The following is a 20,911-nucleotide window of genomic DNA, read 5'->3' on the forward strand; positions in this document are numbered from 1 at the left end:
CTGGTCTGGGCACTTTGGGATAGCACCAGTCTGCTCTCCTGGTCTCAATGCCCAAGAGCTGCTGGAGCAGGTTTTTTCTTAGTTTTTCAAAAAAAGGTCCAGCTTTACATGCCAGCAGACTGCTCTCTGTCGTAAGCCAGATCAACTGCTGATGCAGACATTTGTGCTGACAGGCCCTGACCCTTTCCCACCTTCCTGATTGCTCCTTCAGCAAGGTTTCCCCCTCCTGACCTTCTGCAGAAGTTTCAAAGGGCCATGTCCTTGGTCCCCTTACGTCTCGCCCTGTCTGCATAACACTGTCTGAAAACAGATTATATACTGCCATCAGTAAATAATACCTCACAAATCTTCTCTAGACTTTTCCTGTCCAAAGAAAAATCCTAGTCCACACTTCAGTGTCTCCTGTAGGTAACTAGCTCTCAGTTCAACTCAGCACGGTGGAAGACAAAAGTTCTCCCTGTCTTTAACTCCTTTTTTGATATATCCTGTTTGTACATCTTGTTTGATATACATGCATCTGGTTCCTCCAGTTGCCGCCTTCTATTGTGCTTTGCTAATTGATCTTCACTGTGGGTCTACACTTCATCTAAACCAGCATACGTATCTTTTCTTTAAAAGTCTGTGTACAAAATACACCATTTTTGACCTTGACATTTATTAAGAACAGTCTGTAATACATCGTAAAATCAGTCCACCTGAAATGAGTGATACAGTTGGCTTTACAAATGCTCCCTTTTTGCAGTCTTGCAGAAATTCAGAGACCATGAAGCTTGCTGAAAATACAAAACAAAAAAACAGAATTTAGTGGGGTTTTTTGAAAGATAATTCACAATACTATCCTATTTTTCTGATGTATGAAAGACTTGATAATGTTTTCATTTATTTAAAGACCAAAAGCATTTGATAGCATGATATCTTCTGTATTTTCTATATTCAGGTAAAGGTTCCATGACGTCCCTTGGGAGGGCTGGGGTTGTTACACACTCCCATTTGACAAAAACACAGTTTCTGCAGCAAGGCAAGAAATAATCAGACAAGGTAAGTCTGAATTTTTCCCACTGGGTTATACCATCATTATTGCACACAGGCAAATTTTCATCACAGTTTTAAGCCCTCTAATACTTTTTAGTAATTTCTGGCGTTGCAGCTGGCCTTTTTTTCCAGTCATTGGAAAACCACAGTTGAAATGAATAAGTACAGGTTTAAAATATATGAAAGCAAAGCATGAAAGTGGCTTCTGGGCTTGATGATGGTCACAAAATGAACCAAGTATTGTTCCTAAGTATAATTAACTTATGTAACAAGCATCATCTCCAGAAATGTCTGTGTTTCCCAATGGGGACTCAATTACTGAAAGTCATATAGTACAGTATATCTTTCCCTTTACTTTTGGATCATGCTTTTCATCACTGTTATTTGACTGCATTTCCTAAATGTATTATTTTAGGTCTAGGCATTTGGATTTCTTACACTAAGTATGAAGCAGAAGTCTACATTAAACTGCTAGAACATTCACTCTCTTTATACAGTTGATGTTCAGTGTTCCTCCTGATAACTAAAAAGTCAGCAAATAAGAAGATACTTCCTTTTAAATGAGAAAGTGAACATTATTTACCTGTCTTCAACTGTCTTGTTGGAGGGGTAGAATACCTTGAATGAAAATCCACTTCTTGGAAATGAACCCTGAAAGAAAAATGTATATACAAAACTTGCATTAAGTAATGTACTGTACAAAGAGTAAGAGACACACTTGAATATGACTGCACCCCTTTCTTATTTTGGTAAAGCATAAGGAAATCTTACAGGATTTATGCAAACACAGTCAGTGTTGGTGACAGTGAAGGGGTCGTATTTATCTGCAATCACGAGCACATCTGGTACAGGGTATACCCTCAGGCAGTAGTCATAGGCCCAATACACTGGGCTAACATACAGTGGAAGTGGCGTCAGATGTCCCTGTGATAATATGGTCTTTACAAACTGTAAGATAAACATAAATAGTTAGTTTGAACCATTTTTACAAGTCTAATTAATTCCTGCACATGCTGATATGCAGGAATATAGTAGGGATATATATATGCAGGGGTATTCTTAATAAAGAAACTTTGAACTTGGAAACGGGTTCTTTTGTGTGTCTCTCACTCCCTCTGATTATTAATGATTTCTGTCGTAAAGCAGCAGCTGTTTTGTTTGTTGTGTTATGTTTTGGGTTTCTTTTAACACACAAAGTCCTTCCTTAATATTGGTATAGCATCCAATATTCGAAGACGTCAAAGTTATGTCATTGATCAGACTCTCCAACAGAGAATCTGCTGACCTGTTCCTCCAAACCAGGTATACCAACATTGCCATAACTTTCATGTCACGTTTTTTTTGGAGAGGAGGAGGGTTGGTTGGTTTCTCATGGCTTTCCTTACAGTACTAGTTAACCATAAGACCCACACTTAGAGCACATTTCTTTTTCTTGAACTGTGGAAAAAATTTGATTCCCAAATGATTTTTATTCTTTTGTCTATTCTGGGAGTTGCCCAGCTCCAGACACTATCTGCCCCATGAAACTCTCTTTTTCATCTGCCAAATTCTAGCCACGGTATTTTGGTTCCCGAAACTCTCCTCAAGCCCCTTGAAAGTTTTTATTATTATCTCTAACTAATCATGTAGCTACTCTTAAGCTCCATTTTCCTCAAAGGGCCAAAATTACTACAACAACTTGGTGGAATGGTCTACTGCTGAAAGAAAATGATGTACCAAGCACAGGCCAGATTATTCCGCTTAATACTGTACAAGGCCTAAAGACACTAATAACTCAATGTAAAGGCAGTAACGAAATTTCCTTATTCTATTCATCTTTTTACACTGATGGCTGAACTAAAGAAACAAGTGTCAGGCAGAAAAACGCAGAGAAAAACTGAAGCATGCTAAAGCCACCCATTCTCTTATCTGCAGAAAGTGTTGCAATACACAATTCTACATTTCTTTCATGATCCTTCCTTTCCAAGCATGGGAAAGCCACGTGTGGGTACAGGAAGTGACAGCTTGCAGCATACACATACATGGATGCAAACGTACACACCAAAACCAAGGTATTTCGTTGTCCATAGTGGATTCTCTGTGTTCACAAAGGAACTGAGCATTGTCATGATGGAGTGAAGGAAGAAAGGGCTAAATGAAGTTTCTGAGTCGAACAAACAGAAGGATCCCTATAAAATAAATAGAAATAGACTCCACCCATCACTGCAATGAGCCAGTATTGCCTGGATCTCTCTCATTCAGTTATATCAGGCAGTCCCATCAACTCCTGCTGGGCATTCATTAACTAGAATTTAGCTCAGCGTGCTGTGGTGATGTATCAAAAGCAGGATTAAGACTTCAAGTGAGACAGCAAAGGAAGCAGATGACCTTTTGGAAAAGTGACATGCTGCTCTACTGCAAATGTCACTGGATAATACATAAAATCTTTTTCTTTTTTTTCTTTTTTTTTAAAGTGCTAAACCTTGCCTTTAAGAATCAAATATCTTGGTATGACATTCCTTGCTGGTGCACATACACCAGCTGTCAGCTGATATGACATTCTGCATTCAAGAGCACTTGCAGAGGGACAGTCAGAATGACTCAATGCATCATTGGTATCATGGTTCCAGTTATTTTATTGTCAAGATGGAAAGGAAGGTAATAGTATTAAATGCACAGATCCTTTTTACAATCCCTCTTGGCTACTCCAGCAATGTGTGGTAAGTGCAGATCAGAGCACCCCAAATGCTGACCTGCTGATCAAAAAGTCAAGAAGTTCTTAGCAAGAAGGGCTGAACACAACTAACTCACATGGTTGGGAATGTCCATGTTGCTGCTGGGGAAGCGGACACAGTTTCTGCACATTTTGTTTACCAGATCTTCACGGAAGATAATTATTTCCTGGGTGCAATACTGAATCCTATGTGGAAAACATCAATGAAATTAAATAAATTAAGATGAAACTAAAAGATAGGGACCTGCATTATGAATTTGACAGCCCTCTATTAGAGCAAAATAAAAAAGCACATTTGAATTAAAATACCACTTTTCTTCCCTTCAATAGACACAATATTTTTAGCAGGATTTTCATACTTGCTATCAAACTTTTAGCACCACTTCCTTTTATCAATAATTGATTTATATATTAATATATTTAAAACTAGTTACAATTAATGCAACCAAAGAATTCTATTCATTTGAAAATATTCAAGACCAATGTTTCCAAAATTTGGTATTTTAAAAAAGTACATATGCACGCATGTTAGTCATTCAGTTAAAAATTAACCAACATGAAAAACAGCAGTAAGTTGCACTATTACCTGCAAGGATTTGTGGTGAAAACTGAAAATGGCACCAGCTGTCTGAATTCCTGAGTAATATTTTCAGCCAGGGGAGGTCTAAAATAAATAGAAACAGATCTATTAACAAAGACACTTTCTTTAACTCAAAATTTCAAAATATGAGAAAGTGAAGCAAACTGACCTTGGTAAAACAGAACCAGGACCAGGGTCTTCAGGGCCAGGAACAAACACAAATCGACTACTGTAAAAAGTTCAATAAATCACTTCCAATAAATCACATACAAAATGATCCTAAAAGTATCTAAACATTGGTTACATGCTGCCATTTCTCCACAGATGCATGCAAATAACTTATTCTGGGGCAGAGGTAACAGCTCTTCCTGGCCTTAAGAATCACATAAATCACAGCTAAGGCATAAGATACATATCCATTTGTCACTAAAGTGGAAGAAACCTTAAAAATTTCACTGAGCAAGGGGGACTGACTGTGGGAAGGGAGACAGACCAGGTTCTAGCAGCCTGGCTCTGAACTTCCTGGTAATGGGCTCCACTATCCCATACAAGAACCCCAGATAATCCAGCAGTGGCACACCACAAGAGCCCCACCAGGACACAGGACAGAGGATCAGCACAGGAGATACGCTTCCTTACACCTCACATGAGCTCACGGGCTGTGGGCTGTGGCCATTTCTGGTTTTGGGTCTCATTCTAGAAAGTAGATCTGCTTAAGGGCTATTGTTACGAATTCAAAGATGAGAAGCCAGAAAGGATAAGCCTGGCTTCCATCTTATTTTACTTTCCTTTGTATATTCAAATCTCTGTAGAAGGGATTTTGTTCTTCAGGCCTGAAATGGGGTTCCCATAGAGCAGGGACACAAGAAGGAATAAACAGATTCCTTTGCAAGATTGTGTTACTTTGACTAGTTCTTAAACTAGCAGCCATGGAGAACCATGTATGCAAGAATGGAAAAGATAGAAATGTCTCTGTATAGACAGCAGTCAAGTGTTTCAGATGACATTTTCTGTGGCTGGTACAGAAAGCCTTTAGGTGCTCATAGCAGCATCAAGACTTCAACATCAGTTTATAAAGCAACGCTGTTCAGACAGAACCCTGTTGATTACAAGAGAATTCCAGGGAAAAGGCATCACACAAATAGCACTTTTGGGGAATCATGGGCCATGCTTAATCCATGAGGAACATGTTTCAGGAAAAGGCAGTTTACCTTTGCTCACTCAATAGCAGCTTCCATGACCAAGCTATTTTAGATAAAATAAAAGCTTACACAGCTCCCAAAACAAAATTAGAGTCCTGTTACAAAACCACCCTGCTATCTGATCATAGCTGGTTCACAATAATGAGAAAATATAGTATCTGTTAGTCTCAAAGTAATTAAAGCAAAGGCTCACAAAATAAATTTCCTTCTTCATTGCACTTTGCTATGTACCTTTTATGAATGCTGGGATATTCACATATAATATCTGCAAGAGCCTTCAAAGAACCTAGAGTCAGGAAAAAAAGCCATCTGATTAGACAATAAAACACCTAGTTAGACAATGAAAACACATTATCTGAATCACCCCTAAACTTCAGTACATTAAAATATGTGTCACTTAGAAAATAAGCATTTCCTCTCTCCTCCCTTCATTTGTTTTGTCATCATTATTTTAATTTAATACACTCGTCTGACTGTTCACAAAGACTTCCCTACCTTTCAGTGACCGAATTTGATTTTTTCCATACGGTGCAGATGAAAAATTCCCACAAAAGAAAAAGCAGGTTGGAGGTGCAGCCGAATAACCTGGTGAAAGAGAGTATCTGTGAGTACATCCATTCCCTTCATCATCTTTCAGCATTCAGCCTCCAGACCATTCCACGAAAGGCAGAAACTGAAAGAGCACTTCAAGCTCTGCTGCTATTAATACACCTGAACTATTTTCTTGATACCAGCTTTTGTTAGCTTAAAAAGGGCGACAGCAACATACAAATGTCACTAAAAAGAGCCCTCTGTTAAAGACTCAGTTTCAACAATATTCATTGTGTGTATCCAACTAACTACTGACCCAGTCATTATAATTGTACTTTGTGTCACTATATAAATAATACACTTTAAAAACGAGCTATTTCCTTTAAGAGAAAAATAGCAAGTAGTAGCAATGGGTTACTATTAACCTCCATGCATCATTTTAGTTGAAGGGCTATGCCAACATTAAATTCACTCTTTGCATTATAAAGCAACAGGAACTGGAACTGCTTTAGCATTTTAAGAATCTGAGGAATCTTCACAATACCACTAATCACCCAGAAACACACATTTTTTAGCAAAAAAGAGAAAAAAGAAATCTGATTCCCATCCCTAAAATAAAAATATCTACTCATTCATCCATCTCACATTCCAGGTTACTCTCCATTTTCCTAACATGCAGTACCAGACCTGGATTTACTTCACTATTCTTCAATCTATTTGGTAAACAGGACAGAACTGTTTATGCCAGAGAAATGGCTCATCAATGTTTTTGCCTTGCTATTCCACTCCGTTATTATTTTCTAGTTTATAATTATGAAGTTTATTGCTTGCCTCTTTAAAAAAGTCTCAAAACAGTAAATGCAATGTATGCATCTTTGCCAATAGTGTTCAGCGTATTAACCTCAGTCACTGAAGTCCCTGTATTACTTCAGCACACAAAAAGTGAGGCCAAGTTCCGTTTGCTTCAAGAATCTTGACAACTTTGATCGAGACAGTGAACTGGTTTTGTAACTTTTGGGTGAGTGTGGTAATTTGTATCCTATTTTCTTCATGTGAGTAGCCATTTCCCACCCTTAATTTTTTGGTTTTTATTTTTAAAGCAGCCACCCTCTACCACTTCCAATCTACCTAGAATTGAAAGGACAGCCTGTTCCAAAACTGCCCTGGAGTAACAAAGAAGCAATTCACAGGCCTTCCAGATGCTCGCTATCCAAACGTTGTCAACATTACCAATGTAATGATACATGGAAGAAACAGTTCATATTCTAAAAGTAACTGACATTTTTTCTCTGGTAGAGAAAAGCAAGCATTTGAGAGACTACTGGGCTCCAATGAAGTAAGAAGTTTTTAAACTAAGCATCCAGTCTTATTTTAAACTAAGCCTAAGCAGAACTTTCACAAGCAAGAGAAACATTCTTGTCAGAGTACATAAAATGGCTACTGTCCAAAACAATATTAGTATTAAGTGATTTATGAAAAGGAAGCGTCACCTTGCAAAAATAGGATACAATCCAGTTTTTAAAAACTATTAGAGAAAGATCCAAAAGAAATAAAATAGCAATCATGAAATGCAAATAGCTTCCACTAAGAGTGAGACTTCACTGGCTTTGGGCTGGGGTTCAGTGGGATCCTACAAAAATATGCAACAGCTGGGCTTATTCTAGCTTTCTCAAAATGGAAGTTTATAAAAAATGCACAATACAGCAAAAACAGAACTCTTGAAAATTGTTGCCTGACTTTATAAGTATACTTTTGAGAAAAGGCACATAACCCACTGTCTTGCCGTACACTGTCCAGCCTGCCCTGCCTGACAGGGATGCTCATGTGAGTGACCACAAGACAAAGAGTTCACAAAGCTAAACCAGCATAAAACTAATTCTCCAACAAAGGCAATTAGCTTTCTGCTCAGGTATTCCCTGAATTAATTCACCATGGGGTCACAGACTTCCCAGCCCACACCAAAGAGGGGACATAGGACACAGCCACAGCTGGGGATCAAGGACCAGCCAGACATCAGACTGCCTTGCTGCATTCATCCACCCACCAAGGCTGCCAAGGGCTAAGGAAAATGATAAAAATTCACTTAAATAAGGCTCAAAGTCAAAGCAGTTCTCACCTACCTGAAAACATTGTGTGAAGCTTTTCCAGTACTTCTGCTTGGTCCAGCCATACATCAGAAAGAAATACAAACATGGCATTTTCATTTTCCTCCTCCAGCTGCTTTAGTTTTGCAGAAGCTTTTACTGAAGTTGATGAAGGTCCTCCGAAAAAGTTTATATTCCCATAAAAGGCTCTACATCATTAAAATATTCGAGTTAGTTCTTTTTTTTTCTTTCCCAAATCATGAGCAGTTTTGATTATGATTCTCTTAAACAATTTTAATAGGTAGCTCAGATGGTATCAATAATAATTTAGTACCTCATGGAGAAACCAAGGAAGAGAAATGGCAGTCACCTAGACATAAAGCAAGGGTGCTGCCCTGCCATAAATTAAAAGATCACAGAATCATAGAATGGTTTGGGTTGAAAGGACTTTAAAGCTCATCCAGTTCCATCCCCCCTGCCACAGGCAGGGACACTTTCCACTAGACCAAGTTGCTCAAAGCCCCATCCAACCTGGCTCATATTAGGGTAATGTTTATCCTGGGTTCTTTCCCACATTCATTCTTTGAGCTACAAGGAATTTCTTATTCCCTCGTAGCAATTATCTGATTTTACATCTGAGAAGGGCTTAGATCCCGACTGCTGTTAATATGCAGAACCCAAGGGTTCTTGAGAGGGTTTTCTGCCAACACCGCAAGCTTTAGTGCTGGTCCAAGTAGACTAACAAGTCCCAGAACCGCTTCCTTAAAACTGTATTTATTTTAAAGCATTTGGGAAGGGAGAAGAGTAGCACACTTTAATGTCACAGAAATTATAAAATAATGTGCTTATTAGAAACTGAAAACAAAATATGGAGTGAATCTGACAAAAGCCACTTTTATACCTAGTGTTTGCAGAAGGCTCAGTAGGCGGAAATCCAAAAGCATTCACATGAAAAACTTCATCTTCATACCAACCTATGAGGTTTTTGAACAACAAAATAACACTTAGTTTTTCTAACAACGTCATTTCCTAGACATTACTCAGACAACTGGCAGCTGTGCTGCATAGCTAGTCCCAGCCTCCATCAATCCCCTTCTTGTGATTGCACCAGTCCCAGGGCTGTTTAGTGGTGAACCAGACCAGAGAACTACCCGGCTGAAAAACAGGCTGAGCAAGAAACCAACTATTTTTATTTACCCCAGACATTTCTTTGAATGGATTTGTTGCAAAGCCACATAAACAACCTTCTCAACCCAGCTAAGTAAGAATGTAGGTGAACAGAAATAATTTTTGCTGGCCTTGCCCCAGAAGAGTCTCCATCAAACTGCACCCTTTCTCAAGAACTGTCTCACCTGTTAGAGGAGCAGAAGCAATAGGGTGATACTTATCCCTGCTAGCAATTGTGCTCCTAAATTCTACTTACTTTACAAATTCCAAACATAAAACATATTATTTGAAAACAGATTGGGATTATGTACACTACACAGAGCAATACTGTACAAACATAAATGTCCACTATTTTGTTAAAACAAGGCTCCAAACCTGCAAGCCCTTACATAATTTTAATGAAGACTCATTAAAGCCTCTGAAGGACCAAAGCTTTGCCAACAGAAAGCAGCATTTTCAGATTGTTAAATCACACTGATTATTCTAGTCTGTCTTCCTAATCTATTCATATCTCCTCCAAATATGTTGGAGCTAGGCTAACTAAGGCCAATCCACAAAGCTACTACAGATGCTCACATCCACCGAAAATCACAATTTTCAGAGTTCTGTTCTGTGCCTTCAGAGCCCACATGGCTCTGGCAAGGCTTCTGGCCAAAAATCTCAGGCATAAACTCAGCTTCTGGTCAAGCCTCATCAACATGAGACTTGTCTGTTCAGCCACATCTGGCAGACATGTAACTGCAGCAATAGCCATTAACAGAATAAATTACTACAAGCTAAGAAAAATAGTCTGCTTTACCTTCTGCCAAAACAAAGCATGATTCAGTATATAAGCCACTGTGGAACTGGTGCAGAAATGTTAAGAAATATATTTTTCTTAGATCACGTCTCTTAAACTAGTTCTTCAGCCAAAGTTTGCTTCTAGCTGGTGTAATGCATTTGGACACTACTGAAAGTTCATAGGCTGCCTTTAAGAGCCAGGCAATTACCTGGTAACTGAGCAGGTAAGTTCATAAACAGCCCACAAACAGGAACACGCTCTACTGCCACTAGGAGGAATACTAACCTTGTCCTAACACTCTGTGAAAGGGCACTGAGCTGTAGCAATCAAGTGATTTGAAAAGAAGGAAAAAGAGCTGCAGTTCTCAATACATAATTTTTATGGTCAGTATTGATTTACTATTAAATTTCAAATTCTTCAGACCTATAAGAAATTTTTTTCAACTCTTACATCACAAAAAAAGGATATTGCTTTACTAAGGTCTAGTTGGATGACTCCTGTAGGGTCTTCTAAGAAAAATTTCCCCTAAAAAACAATATTCATTAAAAAAGAAAAGTACACCCAAAGACATAAATGATTTAATCAGAAGCACCTATCAGTCAGCATTTAGAAATAATTTAGCCATTTTTAATATTGCAAGCTTAGCACATACTAGCAGAACTGAAAACAACGTAGTTTATAGTAAGTGTATCTTAGCACCTTCCCTCTGAGCTGCTGCAGTCTGGATTGCTGGTCCACCCCTCTCCTACTAACAGAGTCCTATGCAGTGCAAAGTCCAAACACAGTCATTGGAAGCTCCAGCATTTCAAGAAGGGGCATGCCTTAAAAGTGTATCTGGTTCTGGTTGCTGACACAAAGTACTACAAAATTCTGCAGTGAGAAGACAAAGACATTTTCCCCTCACACACTAGCATCGACTGCTTGTGGAAGTCTCTGCTTAGGGAACGGCTCTTGCACTGCTGACGTTGATGGAAGTTCGGCAACTAACATATGACAGGATAAAGTAGCGAGAAACAGAAGTCTTATAATTTTCTAATATACTGTAACACTGAATGAACGGTGACCTGGACACTCCACAATAAAAAGCAACCTACCTCCTTAAGCTGAGTTATCATCCCAAGCACAATCAGTTCTCCCACTTTGGTTGTATTGCCCAATAGAGCTTCTATTGTTTTAAGCTGGAACCAAAGACAAAGAATCAAATAAGAATTAAATCAAACTCTCCACCTACCTATTCACAAGCAGGCAAGATGAAGCACCTTACAGCATATGTTTTTACATAATACACAAATGAGCTACAAGAGAATATAGACTCATTAGAAAATTCTATGATTCTATGATTAAAAATCAGGAGCAAATTTCTGAATGTCAAATGTAGCAAAGTTTGGGAAAAGATTTCTTTTTGCTGCTAGCACAAAGAACTGCTTAGCGAGTAAATATTTATTGTGATTATTTTGCTTACAACTGGATTAAAACTGAAAAGAATAAATGGCAATTTCTGCTGTTGCTTATGAATGTCAGTCATAGGAATTGGATCCCCAGCAGGGTCACAGGGCCAGTCTACACCCACAGAGTAACACTAATTACTTTTATCAAGGAACCTTTAATGGATGAGAGAACACTCCAGAGTAAGACAGGTAACTTCACACAACATGCTGTCTGAGGTTTCTAGACAAACATATTTTGATCTGGTCAAACTGCAGTTAAGAGTGACAATCCTACAACACCAGCAGAAGCAATGCATTTGCCACTCCTGACAGAGAAGACAGAAAGCAGTCAAGGGAGAAAGATGCCTACAAAGCCTGGATGGAGACAAAGACTCAACTCATCTAAGGTCAGTTGCTTTTTTTGTGTGTGATGGCATGCTCTGAACAGGGAGAAGTAGGGAAGTTGAGCAAAGTTGTTATTTGGGACCCAGTGACACACATACTCATCTCTTTTTAAAAATATGTAATAAGTAGATGAGCGAGAGCATTTAATGAGAGAGCTGAGATGGTAACAGAACAGACTGAAGTTATTACCTTATTCAATTGTAAGTTTGTGAATATAGTGCTTATGAAAGTAAAAAAGCAGGGAAGATGCTCCCAAGCAGAGGGAAGCAAAGTGTAATAAGCTGAACAGCTAATGTTCTTCCACGTCAGGAAGCCACATTTCTCTTGCACTTCACAGCTGATTTTCAGTGCTTTGGTCATGCTGATCTGAGGCAAATAACTGCATTTTTGACACACAGGCTAAAAATGATCAAAATTAACCCATTTGCACTGATTGCTCATATTGGATGCAAAACTAAGACATCAATAGAGAACTATTACTGCAGTAAAGTATAACACAAGTACAGCTCCTTTGTGAGGGAAAAAGAAAAAAAAAAAGAAAAAGAGATATTTTACCTGGAATTTGCTCCTACTCTCATCAGGATGAGAAACGACTGCTGGAGGAGTAAACAACTCATGTCTGTGAGTCCTCTGCAGAAACCAAAATTGAAGTAATCCAGTTTAATGAGCACTGTCAAAAGGCCAGTTCATTCCAACCACTATAAAAAATACTTTTAAAAGTTCTCTTACTCCATTTTGTTCAGCAATGTTTGTTTCTTACTCTGTTTTATCCAGCAACACTTGATTTGTTGAGCACAATCAGTTCTTTTGACAAAAATTTTCTTCTAGGAAATTGATGATACTGGACAATAAAACTAAGCCCAAAAATGTAACATCAAAGCAACTGTAATGCTTCTAAAAAGTCATTCCTGCTACCTAGAAGGAAGGGGTGAGAGAGCAATGGAACATAAAGTGTATTAAATGCTAACTGTGGAAATGAGCAGGTTTCTCTTCAGGGTGGGGCCTTATTAAAACTAACCAATTTTTATTTGTTAGTAATAGCAGCAAGTTAAACTAAGAGATAAACTGCATAGAGCATAAAGAAAATGCATTGTAGGAATTTTCACTTCTTTCATTGTTTTTCATGCAGTCTAACACCCTCCCCTTAGAACAAACCTATTGCTACCAGCCCATGTAACACACACAGTAATTCCTACCAGCCACCCTCATCCACACAGTGACCTGAACTTTCACTTTCCCAGAGGTTGGAAAGGAGTACCTATGACAACCAAACACAAAACCTGTACAACAGAGAGTCTGTGTGAAACTGTTAAGGTGCTATAGCACAATGCAGTCTAGGAAAAGGTTTCAGGATATGTACACACTATGGACACTTCCAGCTGTTGTTCACAGAAGCCATGTTTTGTGTGAGTGTGCCCACTGCAGCAGGTTTCACTAATCCTAATCACTGTCTGTATGAACTAAAACTTCTTCAGCTAATTGTTAACTGATGTTCTAGGGGAGAGGCTCCCAAACTGCAGCATACATACTCCTAGTGGCAGCATATTCCCTGGCAGACAAAGAGTTGTTACTGCTCTGAGGTATCTGATCCTGTGCATGCAACTACCATGTGGTCCAAAGGATGAGCAGTTCACACAGGCAGCCAGGTGCCTCCCTGCTGCCTACAGGGTGGTACAGACAGAAACTTGTGCTCACTCTCTGTGTGATCAGCAGCTTGCTCCCCATCCCGTCACTGCTCCCACTGGGCAGCATGACAAGAGAGAAGCAGAATGAGCAAGCAGGTGACAGGGGGTTAAATCCCAGCCTGTGGGGTGAGTGGAAAATAGGAAAGCACAGGTTTGTGACCCTCTTATGAGGGATAATCATACAGTGAGTGTTGAGGGACTGACTCCTTCTGTCTGTGTGCACTGGTCCAGAGCCACTACCTACAGCTGCTCTCAAACCTGCAGCTATGGTCACAGTGGTGCAGAGCAGGCCACGTTGGGGAATCCTGTTCTGAAGCTGCTCAAAAGACAAGATGCATACTCCATCAGGAGATGACATGGGGTGGCTGGCTCTCACTGAGCGTTTTGGAAATTGGAAAATGAAAAACTTAACTAAACCAGAAGTGAATTTCAATGCTCCAGTGCTCCTCTGAATAAGAACTTCAGGTTTGCAGTATCTCAACAACCACTACATACAATGACATGCTAATCAAACGTAGTGCAGAGTCAGACTACAGAAGGAAAAAGAGCAAGACACATAAAATACAAAATTCTCTCTTATGACATGATGCTAACATGTAGAAACACATGAATCCATCATGCTGTATTGTGACAGTTGAGACTGATAAACCTTAGTAGAGATCCTGTTCCTACTTAGATTTTATTTAAACTGTAGCTCACAAAAGCACCTCAACACAAACCACTGCTGTACATCTAAGAATAAAAAAAATCCCAGCATTTTGTTTATGTATTTTGTTAAATAAAGCAAAGCTTCTTTCTGACCTGTTGTAAGATGGAGTAGCGCTCACGAAACAACTCCGCTTTATCTCTGGCAGTTCCAAATAAATTTGGTACAGGAAAGTCGGTCATTGACAGACTGCAAGAAGTTTAACACAAGATTAAAAAAGGTACATTCCATACACAGAAATGACTTATTGATCTGAAAGTTGTAGGAGGATGCAAAAGCTGTAACACTACTGCATAATTTATTTACTCAATGAGGAAGATTCAGACTAGGAATCCTGTGTTTCTGCACCTTGAAGGCTACATCCATTTAATTTCCCTTTAACTCACAGGCCTTGAGATTTATTTTTCCTGAATGGGACTCTGCAGAGATCAGTTTTTAAAAAGGGAGGTACACCTTTTAAGTGGCATGAAGAGTATTTTCTTCCTCTTGGTTAGCTGACTCCCTTCATGAAGCTCTCTGTTCCAATAGCCTGGAAAGCTAGAAGGTGGCACTGGAATAAAACTCCTACTGCAAACACAGATTGCTTTTGCTGGACTGTCAGAACCAGGGGCCAAGGCTGGAATATGAAGTGCACATTACATGAAGGTTGCTGCAAGCCCTTGCAATGAACACCACTATCCATCCCTCAGCTAACACCACTCAAGCTTTTTAAAACCACAGCTTCTTTTTGGCTCAGCAGTCTGGACTGCTTGCTGTTAAAGGTAAATTCTTTAGTTAGCAAACTATTTACAACCAATTCCTCCAATTACTTCTTTCTTTCTCCAACCTCCTGAGATACCAGTTGCTCCTAATTTTTTTTTTTTTTTTAGCTTTTGTAGCTCTCCTTAGAAATGCCCCAGGGCTTCAGGGAGCTGCAAGCTACAGCCTAAGAAATAAATACATGCAACAGACAAAAGAAAAATTAAGCAGCCAAACTGGGGACGGGACCCACCAAAAATAATCCAATCCTTAGTCTTACTGTCTCTTTTATTAATCAGGTAGTATAAAGATGGTTGCACTTTCTACTACCTGATAAACACTGAAGTTTCAGAGCCAGTAACATCACAGCAGCACAAAATACCCTGCTATGAGAGATATACGTCCCCATTTCAGTTTCACGCTACTGGACTAGGAAAACCCAATGGCACATTTATTTATGAGCCAGCATTCATCATGGACTAGCTCTTCAGAGAGTAAGAAACCAAATTGTCTCACTTTCTCATTCAGGTTTGAGATGAGTAGACCCAAGAGAAAAAGACTATAAACCAGAACTTTTAACCATATAGAAAAAGAGGCTTTTTTCTTAAAACAAGAAATGGTTGTTAAAATATGCTAGACTTACGGCAGAAACTTCTTTCTTTCTGAATTATAAATATAATGTGGAATATCAAAGGCTCCAATAATGTTGAAAACATTTTCTCTGAAACAAGAATACATTTACAACATTAACTAAAGTTGATGAAAGGGTAACAAAACATGTTGAATAAAATTATATTCGTTTTGCTCACTATCACTCTGAGTTATCACCATTTCTCCCACATCACTCTACTTACTGGATACTACTGCATTTTCTAATTCAAAACAGGAAACTCTTCAGTAGTTTATTTAGACATGAGAGTAGGATACATCTCTCTTTACCATCCTCTGCTATCTTTTTTGACAACAGAGCAGCCTTGGCGTGGTTTATGTGAATAGGTTTAAACAATGGATATGCACAACTCTTCAGATGATTAAAAGTTGATACATCCCATTATATTTACTGGTTCAGCTCTCTCCTCTGATGCCTCTCATTTCCCTCTTACTGTGAGTGGATTAAATTCATCAGAGTAGATAATATTATCCCATGAACCTTCACTAAGGTTCATGGAAAACCATCACTGCCCATCAAACACTGATGTCTTAGGCTTCAGAGTGCATTTCTTATAAAACTTTGCCTTCAAGCTTTCTGCATCATAATTCCAAAGAATTGTACAGGCTGGCCCTGTGATCATAGAGCTTCTCCCTTCAGATCTTTGTATTAAGAATCTATGCATACAGAGCTCTCTTCAATTCTGAAGTGAAAAATACATTAAGTATACAAAATGATACAAAGAAAAGTCACTCTCAAACTGTCTGCATCATAAAGGTTCCAACAACAAAGAGAAACGTAGAAACCAAATTTGCTTCATATTGAGAAACTGCGGGTATCTAATTGACATGCCTACCAAGCCATTTATTCTCATGCTTTGCATTATGATGCCAATATACAGCATAAACACTAAAGGAAACACATTCATCACAATCACAAATTAAGTTCTCAGAAACTCAAGTAATTGCTCTCTGCTTTGTTATCGGAAAGTGGAAATCAATCAGCCCTGCCATACAAAAAAAGCAGAAACAAGCACCATGGAGGAAAATTTCCAAGTGCTTTCAGAAAATAAGTATATTATGAAACACACAAAAAAAAAAAACTTAGAGAATTTTTATCTAGAGAAAAGCAAATAAAAACATGAAAAGAAATAACAAGTTCTCTCTACATTGGTTTATTTTATTGGTTAATATTCAACCTGTGTCACACGTAACACATAACCACAGCATCTTAATTCCAGAATGCCAGCATTATATTTAGAATTCCCTGAAGGCCTATCCATGAGAACAAATTGTCTAAGAAGGAACATTACTAACCTTCAAAGACAGTATCAGGAAGACAAAAGCACAAAGCAATTACTGCATGTGTAGCACCGCAGAAAACACCTGACATTTATTTCCTGAGACGAACTAAGAGAATGCATACCAACTCCCATAAACCTCAAATGAAAAAGAATTTTACTGTACGTAGTTTCATCTGATGCCTGGCTACATTCTTGGACAGCTGCTTCCACTGTGGATTGTTCAACCATATTAGATGACACTGAAAAGAAAATTTCAAAGGATTAAAACTGCAGCCTGTGGAAAGCACTGAGTAAGAAAGTAAACAGGTCTCAAATATATTGCAAAAAATGGTTCAATCTTCTCAGAGGAATTTATTACACAAACAAGCGCATTTTCAGTAAGCTAATGAAGCACACTGTTTTCTCTTTAGAAAATGATCACTTAATATTCTTACCAGGATACATCTCTAGTGAAAAAATAACCACCACACATACTGCGCCCACCATTAATTCACTAAACATGGGGAACAAGACAATTATAGTTCATGCAAAGCTCCCAAATATACTACAAATGTGTCAGAACTGAGCTTTCACATTCTAGAGGTTAATTTTATTCCAGAACATTATTACACAGATTGCTGTCATAAATTTTAATTATTCAAACAGTTTAACACAATTTTGGAGATAGGCACATTGTTGTCTTCATGGATTTATATTGATAAATGAAATTAAAAATATTTCTAAATACCAGTGTTTTGCTGAACTTGAAGGAAAGACCAATCAATGCAGATTGACAAAAGGACTTGGTCTACATTACCAAGGCTAACTGCTGGGCTCCCAGAATAGAAATCAGTACGTGAAAACTTGCCCTTGAGCTCCCTATTCAGGGCATGGGACTTAAAATCACAATTCCTGTAAGATGGGGATGAATAGCAGAGCAAAAGGGGCACTAAGGGAGCTTAGCAGGACTCACAGGAGAGACCAGCATTCTGGTCTACAAACCTCTACCCCTAACCTCCAACGACTCACACACATGAGCTGGACAACATGGGAATTTATAGCACAAAATTATGCCCTAGACAAAAACACGTTGAGAATGCACCGACTGCATGTTCTACATTGGCCCTACAGCTTCTTGTACTGATAAAAATTTGTTCAAAAATGTGGACGCATTAATTTGTACCAGCAGGCTTTATGCTGGTACATAACCAGGTACATAACCATGATCAGGACCAGTTCTTCAAACTACTTTTACTCCCTGTTTGATCAGTTATGATCTGTTATTCCATGAATAGTGGAAGAACATAAAGTCATAACTTCTGTAGTCTGTTCTCTAGTAAAACTCTGGAACAAGCATGTGACCACTCTTGATTTAATTAGGTTTGAATAGACTACACTGGGAGTTTCCTTAACTCACCTAAGGCCTAGTATTTATTTGAGATCACATTAATCTGGATTTCAATCTTCTTGGCCAAAACCCAGAAGTGAGCCCAAGTTTCCTAGTTCTCATGAGCTCTGATCAATAAACACATATATGTCAGGCATCAAACCTCTGTCAGTCATATTCTTTAACTGAAGGTGCTACAACTCCTGTTTTGTGCTGTCAGACTGTGTCAAGTGTATTTTGACCTACTATGCCATGCCTTTCATGGTGCACAGGAGCACTGGATCTGTGTACCTCAGGACATACTGTCCCAGTTAAGGAGGTAGTCTCTGGAGAAAATTCCTGCCAAGACGTGGAGTTTTGGGCATGCTCAGAACCAAATGCATCATGAGAACTTTACCAGAAAAAGCTTAACTCTCCAAGCTTCATGTTTTTATGGGATTTTCCAGGAGTTTTCTGGATTGCAATTTTGGACTTAGTAATTTATAGAATTTAATGTACTTTCACATGCCACGCTGCTATAGCTGCTACAGTGCCCCAGCTGTTATCAAAACCTTCTGCCCAATGTTACTATCCTGAGATTAGGTTCACATAACGTCAGCATCTGCCTTGCTGCTTTGGAGAACAGCCAGGTGATGGTAAAACTCCAGCCACAGTAGGTATAAGTTAGCATGCTGGACCATTACACTGGGGCACTTGTATCTCCTACTCCACTTGGATGTGAGGGCAGTCATCTCATGAAGGAATGCAACCGTTTTCTTCTTGCAGTCACAGCTAGGCTCTTCAGATTAGAGCTGCCAACAACACTTTTCTGTACCTGGACTACTGAATAACAAATTAATTAAATTTTTCCTTATTTCTTTGGTTTATTTTAATAATTATCACAGTTTTAGATGCAAAGATGTCCACACAAACTCAGCTAAGTGCTTTTAGCAACTGGCGTTAAAAAATTTCACCACTATTGGAAAAGTCAGGAGGTACCAGGCTGCCAACTTTTTTAATGTGATCAATATCTCTTGCTGCCATTACAAACTTCAGTATTTAACAAAACAAAATGCCAACAATACATTTATCTTGATCAACCCAGAGACTAGAATGATACCTCAGTGCATATGCTGCCAGTATCTCTTTGCCTCAATAACATTCGAAGCGCAAGACAAACTTTGCAAGCTTAAGAAAAATAAATTGTTTACTTACAAGGCTGTTTTTCGACGGCATCAATGACATTTTCAATTACGTCATCAAGTTCTACTTCACTGATGGACTGAAGAGCTTCAGTAAGGTACTTTAGAGCATCCCTAATTCCAGTGAAGGAAGTCAGCTCAAAACGCAATTAATATTCAACACCGTTTATATAAACTATGCCAATTTTGGCAGATGTGCACATAATCACTAAACAGCTTATGACAAAAAAAGTAGAAATAATCAGTACTGTGAAACACTGCACTAGTTAACAAAGACAAAACTCACCAGGATTGAAAACGCTGAGGATAAGCAGATACAGAGAACCTCATTTTCATAGATTCATAGAAAGATTCATGGCAGAAGGGACTGCTAAGGTCCAGCTTTCTGGTCTAACAGCACAGGCTGGTCATGTTGCTCACAGCACTGTCCAGTCAAACTCTGACCATCTCCAAGAATGGAGCTTTCACCCCTCTCTTGGCCCTGCCCTGGGCTTCACGACTCTCTTTGTGAATTATTTAGTCGTAGGACTGTAGAAGAGCCCACACTGGAAAGGACCTCTGGACCATCTGATCCAACTTTCTACTGCAATCCAGGACCCCCACTGAGCCAAGTCTTGAGTATTTCCAGTGAGGGAGATTCCACTTCTCTAGTCTACATACGCCAAAGTTTATTTGTTCTTACAGTGAATATTTTATTTTAACATTGTGCCCATCGCCTCTTGCCCTGCCACTGTGTATCCTTGAGAAGAAAGTACCTGCGTATTCTCTATAGCCACCTTTTAGGAAGACTAGGATTAACCAGATCATAGACAAAATCATAGAACAGGCTGGGTTAGAAAGGACCTTAAAGATCATATAGTTTCACCCCCCTGCCACGGGAAGGGACCCACTCACACTAGACCGAATTGCTCAAAGCCCCGTCCAACCTGGCCCACATCACAACGCGAGACGCCGGGGCGCGCCCCGAAAGCAGGCGCTGGGCTTGAGGAAGCCGTGAAAAGACCCTGCCCGAGCAGAGCAGGTCCCGGCGAGACGCTGGGTCGCGCCGCGCCCCCCGCCCCAATCCCGGCGCTACTCACGCTCGCAGAAGGAGCCCGCGCAGCCGAAACGCGGAGCTCAGACGGCGCCGCAGCCGCTCCGGCTCCATGGCGAACGGTTGGCGCCAAAAGGCGGCTCCGCCCCCACCACCCTGGGCCTGGGCCTGCCCCGCGGCGGGTGGGGGCTCCAGGGCCGCCCCGCGAGGACAGCTTCCAGCTCTGGGCCTTCAGCGTAAGGACCCGGACTTGTAGAAGCAAGTCCAGAGGAGGCCACGTAGATGCTCAGAGGGCTAGAGCACCTCTGCTATGGAGGCAGGCTGAGTG

The 20,911-nt window shown here is 39.6% G+C and overlaps 1 protein-coding gene across 1 annotated transcript; it reads right to left on the minus strand.

The window, feature by feature from the left end:
• Nucleotides 1–634: 634 nt before the first annotated feature.
• Nucleotides 635–20,748, minus strand: POLE2 (DNA polymerase epsilon 2, accessory subunit). The gene is made up of 19 exons (XM_061462463.1): nucleotides 20,630–20,748; nucleotides 19,564–19,664; nucleotides 17,167–17,242; nucleotides 15,695–15,772; nucleotides 14,409–14,502; nucleotides 12,478–12,552; nucleotides 11,185–11,268; nucleotides 10,559–10,615; nucleotides 10,109–10,157; nucleotides 9,044–9,116; nucleotides 8,179–8,351; nucleotides 6,023–6,112; nucleotides 5,759–5,813; nucleotides 4,495–4,554; nucleotides 4,332–4,409; nucleotides 3,823–3,931; nucleotides 1,804–1,980; nucleotides 1,616–1,683; nucleotides 635–773 (listed from the first exon to the last, which is right to left on the minus strand). Exons 1-19 carry the CDS (start codon nucleotides 20,695–20,697, stop codon nucleotides 755–757), a joined length of 1,584 nt encoding a protein of 527 aa, XP_061318447.1. The 5' UTR covers nucleotides 20,698–20,748; the 3' UTR covers nucleotides 635–754.
• Nucleotides 20,749–20,911: the final 163 nt, after the last annotated feature.

This window comes from Pezoporus flaviventris, unplaced genomic scaffold (genome assembly GCF_033815535.1).
Source record: "Pezoporus flaviventris isolate CSIRO_AGI_PZ_B2104156 unplaced genomic scaffold, CSIRO_AGI_Pfla_v1 ptg000035l, whole genome shotgun sequence".
In the NCBI taxonomy this organism is placed as follows: domain Eukaryota; kingdom Metazoa; phylum Chordata; class Aves; order Psittaciformes; family Psittacidae; genus Pezoporus; species Pezoporus flaviventris.

Coding starts and splice junctions, on each gene's coding strand:
- POLE2 (XM_061462463.1), bottom strand. CDS start 20,697: ATGGAGCCGGAGCGGCTGCGGCGCCGTCTGAGCTCCGCGTTTCGGCTG. Junction 11,269..12,477: donor AGAGTAGGAGCAAATTCCAG/GTAAAATATCTC, acceptor CTTTGGTTCCAG/CTTAAAACAATAGAAGCTCT. Junction 5,814..6,022: donor TCAAATTCGGTCACTGAAAG/GTAGGGAAGTCT, acceptor TCCTGACTCTAG/GTTCTTTGAAGGCTCTTGCA.